This window comes from Panthera tigris, chromosome C2, assembly GCF_018350195.1.
Source record: "Panthera tigris isolate Pti1 chromosome C2, P.tigris_Pti1_mat1.1, whole genome shotgun sequence".
Classification (NCBI taxonomy): Eukaryota; Metazoa; Chordata; class Mammalia; order Carnivora; family Felidae; genus Panthera; species Panthera tigris.
Window position 1 is genome coordinate 94,236,796 of NC_056668.1, and position 23,333 is coordinate 94,260,128.

General features: G+C 38.6%; 1 protein-coding gene across 1 annotated transcript in view; it reads left to right on the top strand.

Moving 5' to 3' along the window:
* Positions 1-1,230: 1,230 nt before the first annotated feature.
* SLC2A2 (solute carrier family 2 member 2) overlaps positions 1,231-23,333 on the top strand; it is a 30,687-nt gene continuing 8,584 nt past the window's right edge. The window contains exons 1-5 of the mRNA XM_007077081.3: positions 1,231-1,245; positions 8,684-8,776; positions 12,003-12,265; positions 19,533-19,657; positions 22,308-22,423. Of these exons, the coding sequence (XP_007077143.1) occupies positions 1,231-1,245; positions 8,684-8,776; positions 12,003-12,265; positions 19,533-19,657; positions 22,308-22,423 (612 nt within the window). The remainder of the gene's footprint in view (positions 1,246-8,683; positions 8,777-12,002; positions 12,266-19,532; positions 19,658-22,307; positions 22,424-23,333) is intronic.

Genomic DNA, 23,333 nt, shown 5'->3' on the forward strand with positions numbered 1-23,333 from the left:
TGTCCTTATACCTTACGAGCTCCACGTGTTTTATTTATCTCATGTATTTCAGAGCCTGAGACTGTACCGGGCTCAATAAAAGTATGTGGTTTGAGTTGAATTATTTACTCAGTTGTGTTACCCTGCAGAGAGTGGTAATAGAAATAAAAGGATGACAGCAAAATACAAGACACATGAAATCAGAGTCTCCTTTACCTCTTCACTTTATCACTGTCTGTTTCTTTGTAACATCCCTGGCTTGGGGGACTCTCTGTTATATTTCCTCCCTAGGACCTGGTTCCAGCTGAGCCTCAGTGGAGCCAGTGACAATCGTCGCCAAACACAGTTCAAGTTCAACCAATTTTGATGCCACCTGGGCTCCCATAGGGACTGAATATCATACAGGAGACACAGAAGGGCACAAACTCAAGCCATATGGGCAGATTTATTTAAGAACCCCACTCCAACGAGTGTCTCTTGACATACACCAAAACAATAATAATAATAGCCAACACTGCTGAGCACTTATGCATTATGCTAAGCAGTTTTCTATGACATTTAATCCACGCGACAAAACAACGTGTGTTCTCTTATTTTCATTTTATTAGGTGAAAAAAACTAAGGCACAGAAAAGTCACTGTGAGCCAGCCGCTTAATAACACCACCAGTAAATGCTGAGATTCAAACCCAAGTTCACAGCTCTCCAAAGCTCATTCAGGTGAACCACTCAAGACTGCAATGGCCTCTGGCTACACAAACCCAGCTGGAAAGCACAAACATCACTGTTCTGGTTCTCTATGGGGCAGAGTGGAGTGTCCTCCCTTCTCCCTGTCTTTGTCATCCCCACAGCATGGTATGTTGGCCCAGCACATCTTACCTTCTACAAAGGACCCCAACGATTTCTTTTTTCACCTATCTCTGATTACTGGCATACTTAACGTGTCTTAAAGTGTGACCATCTCTGCTTTGTAACTCATGCCTAAGGGACCTACTCCAATTTTCTTTTGCTGGTGCACAGGCATTGAAGCCACAAGTCACTAAGACAAAGCATTTATTGATTACATTCTCATCAATATCAGCCTCTGCCAAGATTAGATTTGGACTTTTACATGGCCACACGGCTTCCTTGCCTTGCTCCTCCTCCTCTAATATATAACTAGTAGAAAGCTGGAGAAAGGCAGGGGCTGGCCAGCTGCGTGTGCCACACTCACTACAGGACTTGTAATTCAGAGGAGGACTCCAACTGGTAAAATGACAAAAGATAAGGTAAAACAGCATTATGTTTATTTTAAATGGGCTTGAGGAAATGAATAGGGGGATTCGTTCAAGTTGGTGACCATATGGAGGATTTGGGGAATGTTGGGTGTTGCTACCACAGATCAAAGCTACTTCTCCTGGCCAACTGATAGTTCATCTGGCTGCTAAAATAAATATTTTATTTAGGATTTTATATCATGTATCTATTCAGGATTTTAAGGATATTTACTCTATTTTCTGACCAATCTGTGTAACTTTTTCTCAAGTGATTTTGCATAACCATATTACTGAAGGAATGTGCAAAAAAAGGGGCAGGTTAACCTGAATCTAACTAATCGTGAAAATTGGTCTGAAATTTAAAAAAAAATGACAATGAATGAAAAACAAGAGGTAGAAGGACTGTTCTAGATAAAAGGAGACTAAGAACTGACAACCAAATGGGACAGGTGATCTTAGATCCTGGAAAGAAGAAAAGAGCTGTAAGGGACAATATGGGGATAGTTGGGAAATTTTGAAAATGGGCTGCTTATTAGATAATATTAGTATATCTATTACATTCTTGGGTGTGATATGGTATTATAATTATGTAGGAGAATGTCTTTGTTCTAAACGAGTACATGCTAAAGTATTTAGGAATGAAATGGCACTAGTATGTGCAAATTCTTTTCAAATGATTCCAACAAAACAACAGATATACATACATACGTGTGCATGCACGCGTGCGCACACACACAGTGCAAGTTTAACAAGTGTAAATGTGAACCATCCTTGAACACAGGTTATGGAGTGGTCATTGCACTACTTTTTCAGCTTCTCTGTAGATATGATATTTTCCAAAATAAAAACTTAAAGAGAAAAAGGTCATAGTGCTGTTGTTCCCTTATAAGTTTTCCCCAACCAAACTCACCCACCCCTGCACATAATCATACATGTGGGTAAATCTGTGGCCCTGGAAGAGTAGGACCCCTAAAGTTCTGACCTGATGTAACTTTCTGTAAGCACTTCTTCATGTCAGTAAGTGACGAGGCTGGGAGCAAAGACTTTGCAGTTAGCCAGGCTTGGATTTAGAGTATGGTGATGCTACTTACTTGCCATGAGACCAGAGTTGTTTAAGCAAGCTTGGGTTTTCTATATTGTGACAAAATGCGAACATATTGGGATAAAATAGAAGGATATGATATAGGATATGCAGGGATAACAATAGTTTTTTATGGTCTGGGGGTATTTAAATGAGATAATATTACAGAGTTCAGATGACTGTTAATGCTAATAGTTATGTATTTACGTGATGCATATTTTAAAAATACCTAGGACACCCTGATTTCCTATCACAGCCCAGGATAAAGCTAAAGCAGTTAACACTTTCAAGATGACATAAAGACAAATATTACGTTAATAACTATACAGATGGTATGTAGATTTGGCAAAATAATAAAGGTAGTATTCAAATAACTAGAGTTTGGAAGATACTGCAAAAGGGAAGATAATGTGCTTACCACAGTGTCTGGCACGTAGTAAGTGCTCAAGCTTCATTTTGAACTATGATTAAATTCCCTTTGGGAGCTTGAGAAACTGTCATAGGGCTTTTCTTGAGAACTAAGGAATTGCCTAATAATGGAACCCAGAAATAATGCGAACTGTTGGAAAGCACAATGTTACAGCTTTGTAAATCTGCCCAGACTTTAAAAGAAGTGGGATAAACATGGAACTGAGGGTCAGGAGACCTGAGTTCTCACATTGGATATGCCCAATAATGCACTATATAACTCAGACAAGAGACTTGAACTCATTTTCTTCAAGTAAAAAATGAAGAAATTAGACTAGAATCCTCTGTTCTCTAAGGTCCCTTTCAGCTTGAAAATCCTATGGCTTGAGAGGCCCGTGGGGTTTTCTAAAGTTGGATGCAAGATCACCTTTAGGTTTGCATTTGGAGTCATGCAGTTTAGAGGGAAGACATCAGCTTTTCCTCCTGACCCAGTCAATCAGTAGCTGCTGAAAATCTGCTTTTGCGTTTATCGGTGAGAGCTTACAAACACCAGCTCTGGGTTCCAACACTAGAATATCTGTTACTAGCTGTATTGTAGTTGGAATATTGCTTAATCTTCTGTGAGCTCTGATTTCCTCACCTGCAAAATGAAGATAACTTCCTGCACTTTGTAGTATTGCTGTGAAGATTATTGGCGATGTATGAAAAGTTGAAAGGTGGTTGGTTGACAAGAGAGATAAATGAGATCCTAATGTGATTAAAGATGCAGTTGTTTTATAGCCCTTTTATTGTTTATAGAAAGACCATATTATGTATCTTGTTTAATCTTTATGATAATCTTATGCATTAACTATTATTATACCCACTTTTTTGGCAAAGAAACAGGCTCAGGGTTATTAAAGGCCTAGCTGGGACTCTTTGAGGATTCCTGAATTCTAAGTCTATCTGTTTTTTAACAAACACTTTTGATTTCTAAGCCACAAATTAAACATTACATTTTGTTTTATGTTAGAATTCAGCCACTTGCCTAGTCTACATACTTCCACATTTATCCAGCAGCAGATTTTTAATTGGATGTGGAATCTAGTTTCTCTAACTTAAAAGTGTTAAGCTCTAAGTGAAGGTAGTCATTCTAAGATATCTTGTAGCCCATGAAGAAGCCAAGAGAAAAGTCTTGAAGATCTTCAGCCATTTTGTAGGTATTTAGCCTTCAGACAAATTCCTTACCCTTTGTGTATTGGTTTTTCCATATGTGACAGGATAATAATAATTACTACTTACAAGGCTGTTGAAAGAACAGGCGACCATTTAGAACCTGTACAGAGTAAGATCCTAAGTTCTCACTGTTTTCATTAGCTCCTATGTACCTAACCTTGAGTCAGTTTCTTGGGCATCAGATTTAATGGACGGGGTTAACAAGCTAATTCAAAGGTAGCAGTCTTCAGACGTATTCCCTCTCATAAACAAAACTTTCTTTGACCAAGCTTAGTGCCAAACCACACAGAAGATTGACTATAAATGTTATCTGTTTTCATTTCACAACTGAAAAAGAAAAGATGGGAAGCAAAGAACCGGTTTAAAGTGAAGTTCAGAGAGGGTAATTAAACCTGAAATAAGAGAAAAACAAAGAAAGAGAAGGAAAGAATGTAAGGAAGGAAAGGAGGAAGGGAGAAAGGGAGAAAGAGAAAAAAAAAAGAGGAAGGAAGGAAGGAAGGAAGGAAGGAAGGAAGGAAGGAAGGAAGGAAATCAAACAGCTCCAGAGACTTCTATATTTAGAACTATCGCTTCAGTTGGGAATTCAAGTGACCTGCTTCAAATGGATAACATTATTCCTTATCTGACCAACTAGATGAAATTTCCATCTTAGGAAGCTAAAGTGGGGAGACTGCAGCTTCCCTTGGCATGACAAGACCAGAGCCAACTCTAAAAAAGAAGCCAGGAAGACCAGAGGACAAGGACTTTAAGAACACTCTAAGATTTCTAAATGTTTAAAAACTATTTCCTTCACAGTTCCTTTTTGTTGTTTTTGTTGTTGTTATTCCTATAAAATGAGAAATTGGTTTTAGGGGCAGCCCCAGAATTGCTGCAGTAATGACTTAGAACAATGTGATTAGAAAGTAATGGGACTGGAGCTCCAGAGAACTTCGATCTCTGAAAATTAAATTTCGTTTTTGTCAAAGTAATGTAGGAGCAGCTAACGCTGTTTGGAGTGGCAGGGGCGGGCCGATGGAGATTATGGGGGACCAGATCTGCTACTGCCACCACCTTCACCACCAACTTCCATTTCCATAGCACCCCTGCTCACCATTGGCATGGTGACTAGTTGGATTGTTAAAATAAGAAGAGAGGAACTATATGATTGTCTGGTGGGGGCAGGAGGAGAGAGCCAGCAGAGAGCAGAAGCCCAGGGATGGAGTGGGAAGGGCAGTCACTAAGACACCAAGTACTTGGACATTCTGCCACAGGAAGAAAAGGAGATGAAGGGAAGAAATTGGGTGAGTATATCATGGCCCTGGATTTGGTGGTGGGAAGGCCATGAGGTTCTTCAACTGAGTTGTAGATGAGCAGTTGAGTAACCTTGGCCCTTTTGTATTTTTGTACAGAAACTTCACAAGTTTTCTGTGGGTAGATGAGGAAGGAGGGGATTTGTGTGGTGGGTAGTGGGAAAGTGAACTTGAAACTGGGCACTATTGGTGATTTGGTTTCAGCGTCACACTTGCAAATTCTATAAATATGTGCACTCTTAATATATTTTTTAAATGTTTATTTATTTTTGAGAGAGACAGAGTGTGAGTGGGGGAGGGACCAAGCGAGAGGGAGACACAGAATCCAAAGCAGGATCCAGGCTCTGAGCTTTCAGCACAGAGCTTGATGTAGGGCTTGAACCCACAAACTGTGAGATCATGACCTGAACTGAAGTCGGACGATTAACTGACTGAGCCACCCAGGCAACCCAGATATATATTTTTTTTTATTGAGAAAGACAATGATCCTAGATTTTTAGATGTTTGTTCCTTATCTGGCCAACTAGATGAAATTTTGAATGTCTTGAATTTTGAATGCCTATTTCTGACTGATGAAAAATGCAAAATAACCCATTAGTTAAAAGCATAAGGTCTGGACCCATGTCATTATTGTACAAGTTACTGCCTCTGAGACCTTAATCTAGTCTAGTTACCTATAAAATAGGGATGCTGATGGTGCTGTCATGAGAAGTGTGGTTGGTAGAAAAATGGCTCTCCAAAGATGGCCATTACCTTATCTCCAGAATATGTAAATATGCTACCTTAAATGGCAAAAAGGACTTTACAAATGTCATTAAGATACAGAGATTTCCCTGGATTATCCAGCTAGGCCAAATCTAACCCCACAAATTCTTCAAAGGGAAGGACTTTTCTGCAGTGGTCAGGATTAGCGTGAGGCCTGACTGACCCATTTCTGGCCACAAAGACAGGGGAAGGGCACCACTAGCCAAGGAATGTGGTGGCCTCTAGAGCTCGGAATGGCCCTCACTTTGCAGCCAGCACAAAAACACAGATACTACAACCATGGGGAACAGAATTCTACCATCAACCCGAATTTTCCTCCACAGCCTCCAGAGAGGAACACAACGTGCCAACATCTTAATTTTAGTCTGGTGAGACTCATACCAGACTCTTGACCTACAAGAACTTTAAGATAATAAACTAGTTTCATTTATTAGACAAATAAGAGAAAACTGAGAGCAGTTAAAAGAGATGATACACATAGAGCAATGAATAGGCATGCACTAGGCATAAATATTCAGTATCAGGCCTTGAAGCTGTGTTTGCATTGCACCTAATATCAGATTGTCTAGATTGTAGTGATAGACACTATCAGGGAAGTGAGTTGAAGCCTTCTCGAGGTGCCCACTGGGCCCCTCACTGCTGCTGCTGGTTACTCCCTATAAATAAAATGAAAGGATGAAATTCCCTGTCCTTGGAAACAGCTGAAGGGGAAAAAGGATTTGAGGAAAAACCACCAACCAAGTAAATGGAACCCATTTTAGCTTTGGCTGCCTGAGGCACTAGGTATTAGAGATCTAGTTACATGTTAAAGGATAATTCAAAATCTCTGGTAATCCCATACACCATGTAGCATATTGTGTATATGTATACACACATGTACATTTTACTTTGAATTTATTTACAATTATTTTATTATGTATATGTATAAATATACATATGGTTTATATCTCAATATATAATGCATATTATATGAGATATATATGCTTCTTTTAAGATATACATATATAATATTATCATATCTTTGGGGAAAGTTTTTAAGTCCTTTCAGGGAAGGAGGTTGCTGGGAAGAAAAGTCTACAGAGGTGCCACCTGAACTTGATTCTGAATTAGTGGAAAGAGGACAAACCTACAGATTCCCAATTCTCTCCCCAGAGAGTCCAACCCAGTAATAGGTCTGGGATGAACTCCAGGAAGCTACACCTGTAACAAGCTCTCTAACTCGGGTCTGGTTATAAGACCACTAGACTCTAACCTCAAGGGCTCTCGGGCTGGTTCTGTGATTATACTTTGTGGATGAGGACACTGAAATTTCTGAAATCTAGCTTTATTAGGGAATGAGGGGACCTGACTAATAAGCTATTTTTCATGCTGGAGTAGGGGTTTACAATGATCCCCCAATTTAGAGAAAAACTGAGGATCCTATAGGAGAAGTGGCTTGGGTCACATACTCCCTAAATATCAGAGTGGGAACTGGAATCCATGTTGATATGACTCATTCATTTGTTCAATGGAATTTTTACAATAGTCCATGTTATTTATTTAAACATTTAAATTATGTAATTATATATGAAATTATTTCCTCATAAAATGACTCATAGTATAAATAAAAGAAAAAATACCCTCTTCTCTAGTCTCATATTCCTCCTCAACGATCATCCTTTTGTTATTTTTTCTTCAAGAAAATATTCTATGACTTACATACAACATGCACAAATCAAAGAATACTCGGGTTTAAGCCTTTTTAAAAAAATATTAATGAGATTACACAGCTTCATTTGTCACGTAACAATAAGTCAGTACATAACAGTCACATTATTCCTTTTAACTGCAGCATAGCGAGTTATAGGTCTTATGATGTATTTGAGTCTATCTGGCCATTTTCCACTGAATGACATTTAGGTTCTTTCTACAATTTTTTCTATCACACACACACACACACACACACACACACACACAGCTTCATCAAATATCCTGAAACGTGATTCCATATGTATGATATGATTTCTCTAAGATGGTCAGACGTGTAATTTTGAGTTGAAGGGAATAAATGTTCCTTTCTACACTGTTTTTTGTAGCTACATGGAGTTGGGAAGAAAAGAACACGCTTTAATCCATAGCTCTAGGTTCAACTAGTTGCAAATCTTGAAAATTATCCTTACATGGAAGGTGATGTGGTTGTGATAAAGCCTGGCCTATGCCTCTTGTATGAGTTTTGAGGTGGTTTTGTACAACAGCAATGCCCAGGAGCGCCCCCTATCTCTTTGTTACTGGTGTCTTATTTGACTTCTCCCAATGATATAAACTGACTGTTTCTGTCATGGCAGTTGCCTTCAGTCAGTAGCAATTCTAGTCCTCAGTCCTGATTTTGAATCTTAAATATATACATATATATATATTTGTGTGTGTGTGTGTGTGTGTGTGTGTGTGTGTGTGTAAAAGGATGTTTCGTTCCTCTCTTGGAAGAAATTGTCCCAAACTTCTCTCAGCTTTAACAGTGTAGAGGACATGATGAATGGCTTTTACATTCCTGTATGAATGACGCCTGCTGGGAACATAAGGCATACTGTGAATGAGTATCAAGGATCAAGAACCAGCCTGTGGAGCCTGTCAGAAATCCAAGCTGCAGACCGACAGGATGGCAGGTAACTGAAATTGCTTAGTGTTTCCTAGCCCTGTGTTTCATTCCCCACAGGTCACCGGGACTTTGGTTTTCGCTGTCGTCACAGCTGCACTAGGTTCCTTCCAGTTTGGATATGATATTGGCGTGATCAACGCACCTCAAGAGGCAAGTGAAACATGTACAATTCAATTCTCTTTGTGGCGATTTCTGTCAGTGACTGAAAGATCTGCGTTCCTCATACACAGAGATAAAGTGTGCCCACGTGGAGAACACAGGGTAATCCCAGCATTCTGTCAGGCACCATGTGCGTGGTTTCAGAGCTGATAACTTGGCCTTGACTCCTCTATCACCCTCACAAAGAAAGAAAGGGCAATAAACAACTCCTGATCTCTGACTCTGCTGTTTGCTGAGCTCACAGAAAACTCTAGCCAGAATACCACATGCCTATTGATGTTGTTTTTAAAAACTGAAGAGCTTATTGCAGCCTTGATTCAGAGCCCCCCACCATATGTGAGTGGAAAAATGAATGAAAAATGCCAGGGAATAAGAGGAAGCAATAGAAGGATTTTAGTGCACTAACTTTTACTGAGCACCAACTCACTGTGCATCGGGCACTTTAACATATGTTCTCCCTAGTTGGACCTCTAAAAACCTTATTATACCCAATTCTAGGTCAGTTGAAAACCTTTAGGAAACTTAACACTAAAAACGTCCTAGTCCTTCCTCCTACTTCTGTCTCCCATAGCTAATTCAAAGAAAAATAATATGAAACTATTTAATAATAGTCAAGAAGTCCAATAAAAATTTGGATTTTCTCCATAATAACTATTTGGATGGGTATTTTTTTTTTAATATTGAATAATTTCTATAACTTTTCTCATTTATTTTGTGCATCCCTACTCTGGTATCCAATGAATAAACAGGAGAGGGCTGTCATTTTTATCAGCTCCCATGGCTTGTAAGTGGGGAAACCAGGAATTCACCCCCCTTGCTCTAATGAAGGCTGTCGGGTCATTTAGGTCAGGATTGATGTCTCATTCCTCTTCCTGTCATTGGCATAACGGGGTTCAATAAAGTGTTCCATGAGTAAAGAAAGAGAGGAGAGAAGGTGGGGGGAAGGAGTGGCAGAAGGTGAAAGTGCAAGCATTTGTTGGGTGCCTTCTATGAATAAATCATATTTCATCTGCTTCTCTTACAATGTTGGGCTCCATGGAAAATGTGTGCTGGCCACAGATATGGTCAACAATAAATAAATCTACCTGTGATCGTATGTATAGAATATACAACCCTGGAAGGGCTGCTCCTTGGACCAGAAGATGTGCTTTGGTCAGGTGCCATATAATATTCTCATGGGTGTGACGGTCTTGCCGAGGGTGAGAGATTTAGATGATAATGCTGGGGGTCATGGCTTTTTTTCTGAGTGATGACAACTCATGCCAATTTACCAGGCTTCTTGAAATTTGGTTCAACATCACCATAATTCAGAATCAGCAAGCCTCTTTTTTGTGGAAGATCTTTTCACATTCTATTTAAACCATCCTCTCCAGGGAAGGAGAGGGGAAATTAGTCTAAGGTTTCCCCTCCTTCAATCCAAGTCCTAGAGCCAGACTTGAAAACAGGATCCCCGACTGGCATCCGGCTTAGTGCCTTATCTAGAGCCCTTCTTTTCTGTGTTTAACAAGCCACTTAAACACCATTATAGAATAATAATCATTCAGCTTCATTTGTTTTTGTTAGTGGGATGACATTTGGCATTATTTTAGGGTATTTTAAAGTCACACTTTTTTATGATTATAAAAAATTATACAGGGGCACTTGGGTGGCTCAGTTGGTTAAGCGTTTGACTTGATTTCAACCCAGGTCATGATCTCATGGTTCATGAGATCGATACTTGAGTAGGGCTCTGCACTGACAGCACAGAGCCTGCTTGGGATTCTCTCTCCTCTCTCTCTGCCTCTCCCCCCACTTGCCCACACGTGCACATGCACACACTCTCCTTTTCTCTCTCTCAAAAGAAATTAAAAAAGAAAAACAAAAAGCTACACATACCTGTTACAGAAAGTGTTAGAAATAATCATCTATAATTATTCTACCACATAGAGCAAACAGCTGAGAACATTTTGGATGTTTCCTTCTAGCCTTTTTTCTATGTATATTATCCCTATAGAGTGGTCTGCTAATGAGGTAATGTCATGGTCAGACTTCTTTTATCATAAGAGGACGTCACTTCCCTCCCTCACTCAGTTGACTTTACCACATAGGGCTTTACCCTATGACTGGCAACCTAGTCAGTTGTATTCCAGGTCCTTGTCAGAGGTCCTCCCAGACCACTCAATAGTGACCAAACCATCACTGAGAGGAAGGACAAAGAAGGAAGCCTGAAGGCTGTGCCTTTACTAAATTATATTTTGGTAGGATCTTTGCCTCTTCAGAAACACATGATAAAATAATGGTGCTGTGAAATTTAGTTCTGAGAATTGTTCATTATATTACACACCGAACTCTGTGGGGATCCAGAAGAAAAAAATTCCTTCAGGTTCCAACACCTTCTGAGGGGCCACTGAGTTGTTTTTATCTTTGAAATTCATCAGGATACAGGATTGTTTTCTTCTCTTTGAGCTGGCTGCCAGGAAGTTTATTGCTAAATTTATAGCATACTTCTAGCAAGGATACAGCACCTAGTCTTTTTAGCCTGCAGAATATTTTCCATTTGAATAGCTGCTTGCATTTAAAACTTAAAGAATTTTATATAAAAATACAGATTTCTGGTTTCTTTCCATTTATTTATTTATTTATTTATTTATTTATTTTGAAAAGGAAAGAAAGAGAGAAAGCAGGGGAGGGGCAGAGAGAGAGAATCCCAAGCAGAGAGAATCCCACACTGCCAGTGCAGAGCCCGATTCAGAGCTTGAACTCACAAACCAAGAGTTCATGACCTGAGCCGAAACCACGAATTGGATGATTAACTGACTGAGCCACCCAGGCACCCCAAGATTTCTGGCTTCTTTTTAAAAATTAAAGGTCATGAAACACTAATCTCACATTTGCAGCTTCCTCCTTTAGGTGAGGCAAATGCTCTCCAGTGCTATAACCTTGCCCACTTACTATTATAGTCTCAATAGTAGAGACTGTATTTCAGTTCTCCTAGCTATCAAGGTTCTCCTTCACTTATTTGTTGCTGCCTAGTTCCTGTAGGCACTGGAATTTGCGACCTCTGTTTTACAGGATATGGTCAACTGTAAATAAATCTATCTGTGACTGCATGTATATAACACACATAATTGGGATGACACTTTTAAACATCTAACAAACATTCTAAAGGAAAAACAAAGAAAAAATGTATAGAGTATATGAGATGTTGGAGCTATTTTTCTTAATTTTATTTCCCCAGGTAATAATATCCCATTATGAATATGTTTTGGGTATTCCACTGGAAGACCGAAAAGCTATCAACAACTATACTATCAACAGTACAAATGACCTGCCCACAATCCCACACCTAAGGGATTCAACACCAACCTCTTTGGAGGAGGAAGAGACTACAACATCTACTAGCCTCATTACCATGCTCTGGTCCTTGTCTGTGTCTAGCTTTGCAGTTGGTGGAATGATTGCATCCTTCTTTGGTGGGTGGCTTGGAGACCAGCTTGGAAGGTAGGCAAGTTTCATAAATAAGCATAAACATGGAAACTAGTATTTGGGGTTTGTTAAGACTTTGTTTAGGAAGAAATCATCTTTCCTTTTGTGGAATAGTTTTGAAGTTGTTTTTTGTTTGCTTGTTTGTTTGTTTGTTTGTTTGTTTTTCAATTCATGACCCTATCAGTTAGGTTGGTTTTAGACTGAATAATGGAGAAAGCTCTTGCCCTAGTCTGCTTAGTTGTGGAAGCATTCATAGCAAAACTGAATTTGGTGTGTATTTCCACAGAAATGCTTTGATTCTCTAAATTCATTAGTTTTAAAAATATGTTAAGAAACCACTACACAAATGGTTAACTCAAGAACTATAGAAAAGCCAAGAGTGAAATTTTTAACCAGGGAATCCATTGTTTGCTTCCCCAAATCACTCCATTTCTCAGACCCCCAGTTTTTCATTTTCAAATTAGAATTTGGCATTTGGATCAGTCAAGTCCTAAGGTCAAACCAATATCCCTAACTCTCAGTTGCCCAATACAGTTGGCCTGGGTTTCTAGCTGCTGCTACTGCTATGTCAAAGCCCGAACCAGAGATGAAACAAATAGTGTCTCCATTTCTTTACTCTAGTTTTTACCAGGTGTTTTGGATTTAAAACATCACTGGAACTCCTTCAGACTCAAATTTCTTTCATTTAGTCATGTGACATACTAAGTTGGGATTCTGCCCCCACCCCCAGAGAGAGGAAATAAAATCAGAAAAATCAGAAAAATCAAATGGTTGGGTTTTTTTAGATTTATTTTCTACTTTTTGATGCCACCTTTTGTTTATTAATTATATTTTTTCTGATGATAAAAATAAATATGCAAATATGGACAATTTAGAAAATGCAAAAATATTTAAAGATGTAAATGATATAGGCATCTATTTTAGTAATTCTGGATTAAAATTAATTTAGTTTTTTAAATTCCTACTTTAAATTATAATTTTATCTCTCTGGTTATTAAAGTACTGAAAATTTCTTCCTCTTGCACTGGAGATTTTATATAACAAGACTGTAAGAAGTTTTCTTAAATACTGAATAACCTAATAACCTAAGTTTTATTCTTGTTCTTATTTGAAAGGACATTCCTCTACCATAAAAGAGTCAGTTTCTCACATTTTTCTCAATTTACACGTGTTTAGCTGAACTTAGAATCCATAAGTTACAGGGTTCATAAACTGACTTAAATTGTTTAAAAAAATTAAATCATTTTAATTTGAACCAAATTGATTTAAGCAGTAATTGGAAAATTTTCTAGATTATTTCTAAAATAAAATTAACCAAAGTTAAATTTTATAACATGAACCAACCAATTCTTTCACCAGCTACTGATATTTTCTACCTCTTCCCATTCTTTTTTTTTTTTTTTTCAACGTTTTTTATTTATTTTTGGGACAGAGAGAGACAGAGCATGAACGGGGGAGGGGCAGAGAGAAAGGGAGACACAGAATCGGAAACAGGCTCCAGGCTCCGAGCCATCAGCCCAGAGCCTGACGCGGGGCTCGAACACACGGACCGCGAGATCATGACCTGGCTGAAGTGGACGCTTAACCGACTGCGCCACCCAGGCGCCCCGACCTCTTCCCATTCTTAAAGAAAATATTTAAGGGGCACTTGGCTGGCTCAGTTGGTGGAGCCTGTGACTCTTGATCTTAGGGTCATGAGTTCAAGCCCAAAGTTGGGCATGAAGCTTACAGAAAGAAAGAAAGAAAGAAAGAAAGAAAGAAAGAAAGAAAGAAAAAGAGAGAGAGAGAGAGAGAGAAAAAAAGAAAGAAAGAAGAAAGAGAAAGAAAGAGAGAGAAAGAAAGAAAGAAAGAAAGAAAGAAAGAAAGAAAGAAAGAAAGAAAGAAAACTTAAGTCCTTATTGTCATCTCATTTAGAGATGAGATTCTGGCAGGTCCAGTGACATACTCTAAAACATTTATTTCAGGTCCTACTGAAGGAAACAGATGCATGCCCTCTCAAGTCTTAGAATTTAGCATCAACAATGATCATACCCCAAAACCATGTCAAATGATTATTTATCAAATGACTTATGGTAAACTAAAAGTGATGCTTCTTCCAGCTCTCAGTAGAAAAATGATTCTCCATGAAAAGAGCCACAAATTAATAATTTTAACATCAAAATTAAGACAAAAGGGTTTAGTCTCTCCTATAAAACTATTTTTCTAGGAAGAGTCACTGATAAATGCCATGATTTTCCTTATTGACCAGGTCGTTGCTCCATCAGTTAAAAATAAATAAAGAAAAATGTATATTTCTATTACTGCTTTAAAAACTTTTTCCTTGTAATTGTGAAATAGGTAATAAATGTCTGTGGCCACTGTTTTATAGATTTGGCTTCTCAGGGTCAATTTTTCCAGAGGCTGTGTTCTGAAAATTTAATTACAAGGATATGGTGGAGGAGACCACGATCTGTGCAATCTATCCATGCTACCATAAGTTGTACATAAGGTGTACATACCTTGCATTTGAATACACTCTTTCTTTTATATAAACAATGGAACTCACTAAAACCAAACATTAACCTCTCATTTCACACAGATCAACTCCCAGCTCTGTCACTTAATAGTTGTGTGAAAATGAACGAGTTACTTAGGTCCTCTAAGATGTTTCCCCCTCCATCTACAATGTAAGAAAAAAATAATACCTAACTCATAGCATCATTACGAGGATTACATGAGAACATACACAGAGGTTTATCACAATGCCCAACGCATAGTAAGCAAGCCCTGAATGTAGCCTTACTGTGATGCTGATGGTGATGATGATGATGATGATGATGAAGACAATGATGATGACAGGATGACAGTGATAATGCCTACGCTAACAGGAATATTTAGAGCAAAATTTAAAGAAATATACTTAGAAATATATTCTTTCTCCCTGATTCAACAATGTCATGTATTTTTAGATTATTCATTCTTGGCCATTTCTCCCGTCTGAGCAGAAGTTAAAATCCTCTAAGTTGTACAAAGTGCTCTAGCATCCCTTGGTGGTTAAGGAAGAGGGACTTAAGAGAAATCTGGCACCAAAAGTACTTTCAGGCTATCTCTTTTAAGAGTTTTTCTGCCTAATAGAATATTCTCCCTAATAGAATATACGACTAGCCAGCTAATAACAATTTTCTTAAGGTCAATTATTGAATTTGTTTGTCTTCTGTCCTTGTGTAAAGAAAAGGCACTTCACAGAGAAATATCCCTGTCTTGTTCTGCAGCTCTGAAGTTGGTCAGCTCTAAATCACTGTTTTCCTTCCCTTTGAGTAGTTGACAATTCACATACATTGTTTTTCTATTACTGCTCTAATGAGTTACCCTAAGCAGTGGCTGAAAACAACACAAATTAATTATCTTACAGTTTTGGAGGTTAGAAGCCCAAATTCAGTTTCATTTGGCTGAAGCCGAGGTGTCAGCAGGGCTGGTTCCTTCTATTTTTTTTTTTCAATTTACTTTTTATTTTTTTATTAAGTTTTTTTTTTAATATATGAAATTTATTGTCAAATTAGTTTCCATACAACACACAGTGCTCATCCCAAAAGGTGCCCTCTTCAATGCCCATCACCCACCCTCCCCTCCCTCCCACCCCCCATCAACCCTCAGTTTGTTCTGTTTTTAAGAGTCTCTTATGCTTTGGCTCTCTCCCACTCTAACCTCTTTTTTTTTTTTCTCCTTCCCCTCCCCCATGGGTTTCTGTTAAGTTTCTCAGGATCCACATAAGAGTGAAAACATATGGTATCTGTCTTTCTCTGTATGGCTTATTTCACTTAGCATAACACTCTCCAATTCCATCCACGTTGCTACAAAGGCCATATTTCATTCTTTCTCATTGCCACATAGTACTCCATTGTGTATATAAACCACAATTTCTTTTTTTTTTTTTAACGTTTATTTATTTTTGAGACAGAGAGAGACAGAGTATGAATGGGGGAGGGGCAGAGAGAGAGGGAGACACAGAATCGGAAGCAGGCTGCAGGCTCCAGGCTCCGAGCCATCAGCCCAAAGCCCGACACAGGGCTCGAACTCACGGACCGCGAGATCGTGACCTGAGCTGAAGTCAGACGCTTAACCGACTGAGCCACCCAGGCGCTCCAGTATTAAACCACAATTTCCACAATTTGGCTATTGCTGAGAGTGCTGCTATAAACATTGGGGTACAAGTGCCCCTATGCATCAGTACTCCTGTATCCCTTGGGTAAATTCCTAGCAGTGCTACTGCTGGGTCATAGGGTAGATCTATTTTTAATTTTTTGAGGAATCTCCACACTGTTTTCCAGAGTGGCTGCACCAGTTTGCACTCCCACCAACAGTGTAAGAGGGTTCCCGTTTCTCCACATCCTCTCCAGCATATATATTCTCCTGATCTGTTCATTTTGGCCACTCTGACTGGCATGAGATGATATCTCAGTGTGGTTTTGATTTGTATTTCCCTGATGAGGAGCAATGTTGAGCATCTTTTCATGTGCCTGTTGGCCATCCGGATGTCTTCTTTAGAGAAGTGTCTATTCATGTTTTCTGCCCATTTCTTCACTGGGTTATTTGTTTTTCAGGTGTGGAGTTTGGTGAGCTCTTTATAGATTTTGGATACTAGCCCTTTGTCCGATATGTCATTTGCAAATATCTTTTCCCATTCCATCGGTTGCCTTTTAGTTTTGTTGATTGTTTCCTTTGCTGTGCAGAAGCTTTTTATCTTGATGAGGTCCCAATAGTTCATTTTTGCTTTTAATTTGCTTGCCTTTGGGGAGGTGTCAAGTAAGAAATTGCTGCGGCTGAGGTCAGAGAGGTCTTTTCCTGGTTTCTCCTCTAGTGTTTTGATGGTTTCCTGTCTCACATTCAGGTCCTTTATCCATTTTGAGTTTATTTTTGTGAATGGTGTGAGAAAGTGGTCTAGTTTCATTCTTCTGCATGTTGTTGTCCAGTTCTCCCAGCACCATTTGCTAAAGAGACTGTCTTTTTTTCCATTGGATACTCTTTCCTGCTTTGTCAAAGATTAGTTGGCCATACATTTGTGGGTCTAGTTCGGGGGTTTCTATTCTATTCCATTGGTCTATGTGTCTGTTTTTATGCCAATACCATGCTGTCTTGATGATGACAGCTTTGTAGTAGAGGCTAAAGTCTAGGATTGTGATGCCTCCTGCTTTGGTCTTCTTCTTCAAAATTACTTTGGCTATTCAGGGTCTTTTGTGTTTCCATACAAATTTTAGGATTGCTTGTTCTAGCTTCAAGAAGAATGCTGGTGCAATTTTGATTGGGGTTGCATTGAATGTGTAGATAGCTTTGGGTAGTATTGACATTTTGACAATATTTGTTCTTCCAATCCATGAGCATGGAATGTTTTTCCATTTCTTTATATCTTCTTCAATTTCCTTCATAAGCTTTCTATGGTTTTCAGCATACAGATCTTGTACGTCTTTGGTTAGATTTATTCCTAGGTATTTTATGCTTCTTGGTGCAATTGTGAATGGGATCAGTTTCTTTATTTGTCTTTCTGTTGCTTCATTATTGGTGTATAAGAATGCAACTGATTTCTGTACATTGATTTTGTATCCTGCAACTTTGCTGAATTTATGTATCAGTTCTAGCAGACTTTTGGTGGAGTCTATCGGATTTTCCATGTATAATATCATGTCATCTGCAAAAAGTGAAAGTTTGACTTCATCTTTGCCAATTTTGATGCCTTTAGGGCTGGTTCCTTCTAGATGTTCTGAGGGAAAAACTCATTTCCGTGCCCTTTTCCAGCTTCCAGTGGTCACCTATATTGCTTGGCTTGTGGCTCCTCACTCAATCTTCAAAGCACATTACTCCAATCTTACTTCTGTCATCACATTATCTTCTCCTCTGCTGTCCTCTTATAAGAATACTAGTGATTCCATCACTGGGTCCACCAGAATAATCCAAGGTAATCTCTTTATCTCAGTGTCCTCGATTTAATCATGCCTGCAAAATCCCTTTTATTATATAAGGTAACGTATTGCCAGGTTCTGAAGATCAGGATGTGGACTCTTGGAGGATGTTATTAAGCCTATAGTTGTGGGCAATCACTGAAGAATAAGACTACATAGTTTTACTCTCCAGAAAAAAAAAAATCTCCTTGGCGTTAAAGATACTTGTTTAGAAAAAGCTCACCTATTCAAGTTTGAAACATTGACATAGAATATAACAAGGTGCTGACATTTGTTTTTGGCACAAATATTTCCACACCTACCCATTTAGATTCTTTTATTGTCCTTATCATCATCTACTGAACTTTAAAGGAGGTTTTTGTGCCCCAATTTTCCATTTAATGGGAGTAAAAGTATCAGATGTCTGCAAATGTTAATTTTCATATGATTAATTTTGAAAATGATATTTTTGTTACTATTGTCAACTTGATTACATGTTTTACCTTGGTTGACACTAATTCATTGATTCTGGAAATATGACATACGATGTCAAAATAAGAATAATTATAATTCTCTTTGATAAGGCTTAAAGTCAAAGTATATTTTAATTTATTTCCAAGTAATTCATGTTAAAGGAAATTTAACTTTGAAAGTTCCTTACATGACCTACATCAACTAAAAATGTGCACCATTAAGAAAGGAAGGAAGGAAGGAAGGAAGGAAGGGAGAGAGAGAAAAGAAAGAAAGAAAGAAAGAGAAAGAAAGAAAGAAAGAAAGAAAGAAAGAAAGTCATAAGTTACAACTACAGTGTTGAATATAGCTATCAACAGGCAATTATGCCTTATAGCAATCAACTTGAAGAAAACTTAATTATTTATTTTTATTTTTAATGGTATCTGTACTCTTTTTTTTTTTAAAGTAAGCTCCACCCCCAATGTAGGGCTTGAACTCCACACCCTGAGATCAAGAGTCACATGTTCTATCAACTGAGCCAGCCAGGTGCCCTCTTGAAGAAAACTTAACTAGTTAATTGTTTGAAAAAGTTTCAGAAGAAAAAAAAAAAAGAAAAAAGAAAAAGTTTCAGAAGTATTATCTTAAAGCAAATCAGTCATCACCACAATTGAATCATCTCTATTAAAATGTGGAGATCATGTGCATGAAACTCAGATTTTCTCATTATAAACATTAATCGTTAATGCTTTAGACAACAGATAAATCAAACTAGCAGTCATGGTTTAAGATCCCCAACTAGCTGTTTCAGCAAAATTAAAATAACTGCTCTTAGGTAAATACCTTAGCATACTCTGAGGGCAAATAATTTTATCAAGTTTTGATGCTGAACTTATAATCCTTGCTTTTTAAAATTTCAGAATCAAAGCCATGTTGGTAGCAAATGTTCTCTCATTAGCTGGAGCTCTCTTGATGGGGTTTTCCAAACTGGGACCATCTCACATTCTTATAATTTCAGGAAGAAGTATATCAGGACTCTATTGTGGTAAGTCATAACATGTGCATGTGCTCACACACACACACACACACACACACACACACACATCTGTCTGAAAAATTCTAACGGCAGATGTGGTAACATGCAGGGAAGTTTTTGAGCCTAAGGTGGTGTCACAAAAGGGAAAGGCAATAGCATGAAATTGAAGTCCAGAGTCAAGCAGGTTTGGGACCAGTAAGTGGGAGTTGTGAAGCTATCTTCTTGCTCATGGCAGTTTCTAGTGGTATCATCTCAGATAAATTATTTAACTCTTAGTTTCATTATCTGTTAAACGAAAGAGATAATATCTACCATGTAAAGCACTTGTGAGAATACATGTAAATGTTCAGCATAGGATCTGACTACAGCAAGCTGCCAAGAAAAGCTAGCTGTCATCGCTTCTGTTGTGCGGGAGACAGTAGCATGCTTCTATACCCGCAACCCCCAACTCAGCTCTTTGGGCCTATTTGGCCACTTATGTCTCTGTCTCTCCTTTCTGGAAAGAGCTTGACACTCGGGCCCATCTCTCAGACCACATTCCCTAGCCATTGGATTCCAGACATGGTTGGGTGAAGCATTACAGTGACGGTGACCATAAGGAGAGGGAGTCACGCAGCAGCAGATGATTGAAGAGCTCACAATGGATGAAGGATGCTCCCCCTGTGAGCCTCACATCTGAATATCTGGAATGACTAGTTCTGGGAACAGCTTTTCAAACTTTTAGAGGTTTCAAACTTTCAGACGCAAATTTAACCAGCGGGGGTGTGAACAAAGGGAGGATCACTTAATCTCTACAATAGCCAAATCTTTAGCTTCTCAGTGCAAGTGAAGCCCTGATTCTGGTGGTTTGGAGCCAAGGTTTTACATTGTCCCAAATCATAGCTGCCTTTCAGAGCACTAATATTCACTGGGGCTGGGGGCGCGGGAGGAGGGGACGTGCAAGAGCACAAAATGATGTATAAAATGTTTACATTTACTTCCAAAGAGAAAAGACTATATAGTTTCATGTGTCTTCAATGATCAGGTAAAACAAAAGTCTAAAATATCCATAAGTTAATAACTTAATTAAAAGTATTTTTTTTTGTTATTTTCAATGTTAATATAAATAGCTAAAAGTTAGGATAGCTTTATCAAGGTGAAGAGTCAACCCACATGTGGCAAGATTTACATTCAGCATGTATCAATTCTGGCACTGTCTCGGCCTGGCCTTAGATATATTAACTGAACCTTCTGTAAAATGCAAATAATAACACTATTGAGGAGGCCCAAATCATGATTCTTCTTTCTTCTCTCTCTAATTTTTAACATACAGTAGGAAAAAAATCACAAATATTTTGGCAAAATTGAAAAGAAATGCTGTCAACATTGTGGACACTAGCACAGCCAAGTAACTTGTACTCCCCAACTAGCTTTTAAAATTATTCCTGGTCCTGTTCTGAGCATTAAAATTGCTGAAAATAATAGGAAATACATTTGGACTTTAAATTTGTGTCACTTCAGACCTGTGAGCTTATCTACATTATTATGTTCTTGAGATATAAAGGTAAGTATTACACAGAGAGTACAGCCTGGAATAGAGCCAAAAAAAGGGGGAGGGGGTTTCTTCTTATTTAAGATCAACAGACCACACAATAGAGTCACATGTAAATGTCAACCAAAATTTAGATGCCATTTCAATCATGCAACTGTTCATGTGAGACCTTAGAACGATTTAAAGCACTAAAAGAAATATCAAAAGTTTCCAAATGCATCTTTTACAAAAAAGCCATACATTTCCATTTTATAGACAATCTCTCTAAGAGGAAGACTCTAACAAATATTATTTTTAAATTCTTAAGAAAATGCCAAACATCTCATTCAGCCTTGCTTATTGATAGTGTCTGACCTTCCTGTGCACTCAGCAAATGGCTGGATACTCTGGCAGCTACTCCAACATGACCGATGACATCTGCACTTAAGAAAGCTATAGAAGCCAGAATTGCCTAGTGCTTTTCAAATTTTTTGTATTCCTTTAAGCACCAAAATCTTTTCTGAAGCCCGTTTTGGGAGAGAATAAAGAAGATGGGTTGCTCTGGTTGGAAAAATGGAGGAAGAGCCCCTGAACCCCTTAACCTCTCCCACCTCTCCACACCCCTGCTCATCACTTTAACAGTGATCTTGAGGCACTTGCACGTTGTGGACACTCAGGGCTTGTAGTTCTCATGATAACGCTCTGTTGCACTGTGATCCCAGGTAAACTCTCTTTGAAGTGAAAAGGTTGGCCTACATAAGTGCTCATTTCCTTTCATACCAGGAGTTTGGATTAAGAATATTATTAAAGCATTTTTTCGTCTCTTTTCTGAAGACAACTTAAGGCCTTATGATGTACAGTCCATTTTAACATGGTTTTAACTAAATAAGGCAGTGCTATGAGTGATTGCCAAATCCACGACTCATCAGTTCTTTCCATTCCTATATTCAACTACAACTTCATCTGGAGTCTTCTCAACAAATATTTTTTGCATTAACTGTGTCTAAGACTGGGGACGAGGGCTCTTCCTTCCAACAGACTCTGAAAGGGACTTTTAGTCAGGATACTGACCATACTTAAACCAAATTACTGTTATTGAGATAGTCCCAGCTGCACTTGCATTCACATTTATGTTCATGTTTTATGCAGGGCTAATTTCAGGCTTGGTTCCAATGTACATTGGTGAAATTGCTCCGACCACACTCAGGGGCGCCCTTGGCACACTTCACCAGCTGGCCATTGTCACAGGCATTCTCATTAGTCAGGTAAAAACTCGATCCCCTACTTCACCCATCCTCTATCCAACTTCTCCCTCCCTGACAGTCCACTCTCACTGTAGACCAACACAAAGGAAAAAACCAGTTCCACCAGCAGGAGTAGAGATGGTGTAGAGACTTAAGCTTTTTATGTCAAAGCTAAATGATTAGGACACCACTCCTCAATTCTCCCCTTGGATCTCTGGTAGGATTGGCATTAGAGATGACCCAGCATGCCAGATCTTGAACTTCTGGAGCTATTCTAGAATTAAATTATTCTGTTTAGATTTCAAAGAATAGGAAACTTCACATTTTTTTACTGCTTGGGTTTCCTTTGTTTTGAGCATTTTACCTGGAAAATTAATATGTATATGATTATCATAGCAGTTTTTCGTTCAGCCAGCTCTATCCTTCCCTTCAATCCCATGGACTCAGAGTCTTCAGAGCCCCTAGCCTACAATTATCCAGGGGGTAAACCACTGCAATAAGAATGACAAAACGGGTTCCCATTATAATAATTGTTCTATCTATGGAATACTATTTTATTTAAGTTCTGGGTAATCTAAGAAGAAATTTTTTTTTTCAACGTTTTTTTTAATTTATTTTTTTTTGGGACAGAGAGAGACAGAGCATGAACGGGGGAGGGGCAGAGAGAGAGGGAGACACAGAATCGGAAACAGGCTCCAGGCTCCGAGCCATCAGCCCAGAGCCTGACGCGGGGCTCGAACTCACAGACTGCGAGATCGTGACCTGGCTGAAGTCGGACGCTTAACCGACTGCGCCACCCAGGCGCCCCTAAGAAGAAATTTTTTAATGTCCAAAGTTTACACATGATTTTTGGTGTTGCTTTAGATGTCAAATGTGTTCTTAAAAGTTTGGTTGTTTCCCATCCTAAATGGCCCATATGAGTTAATGAAAA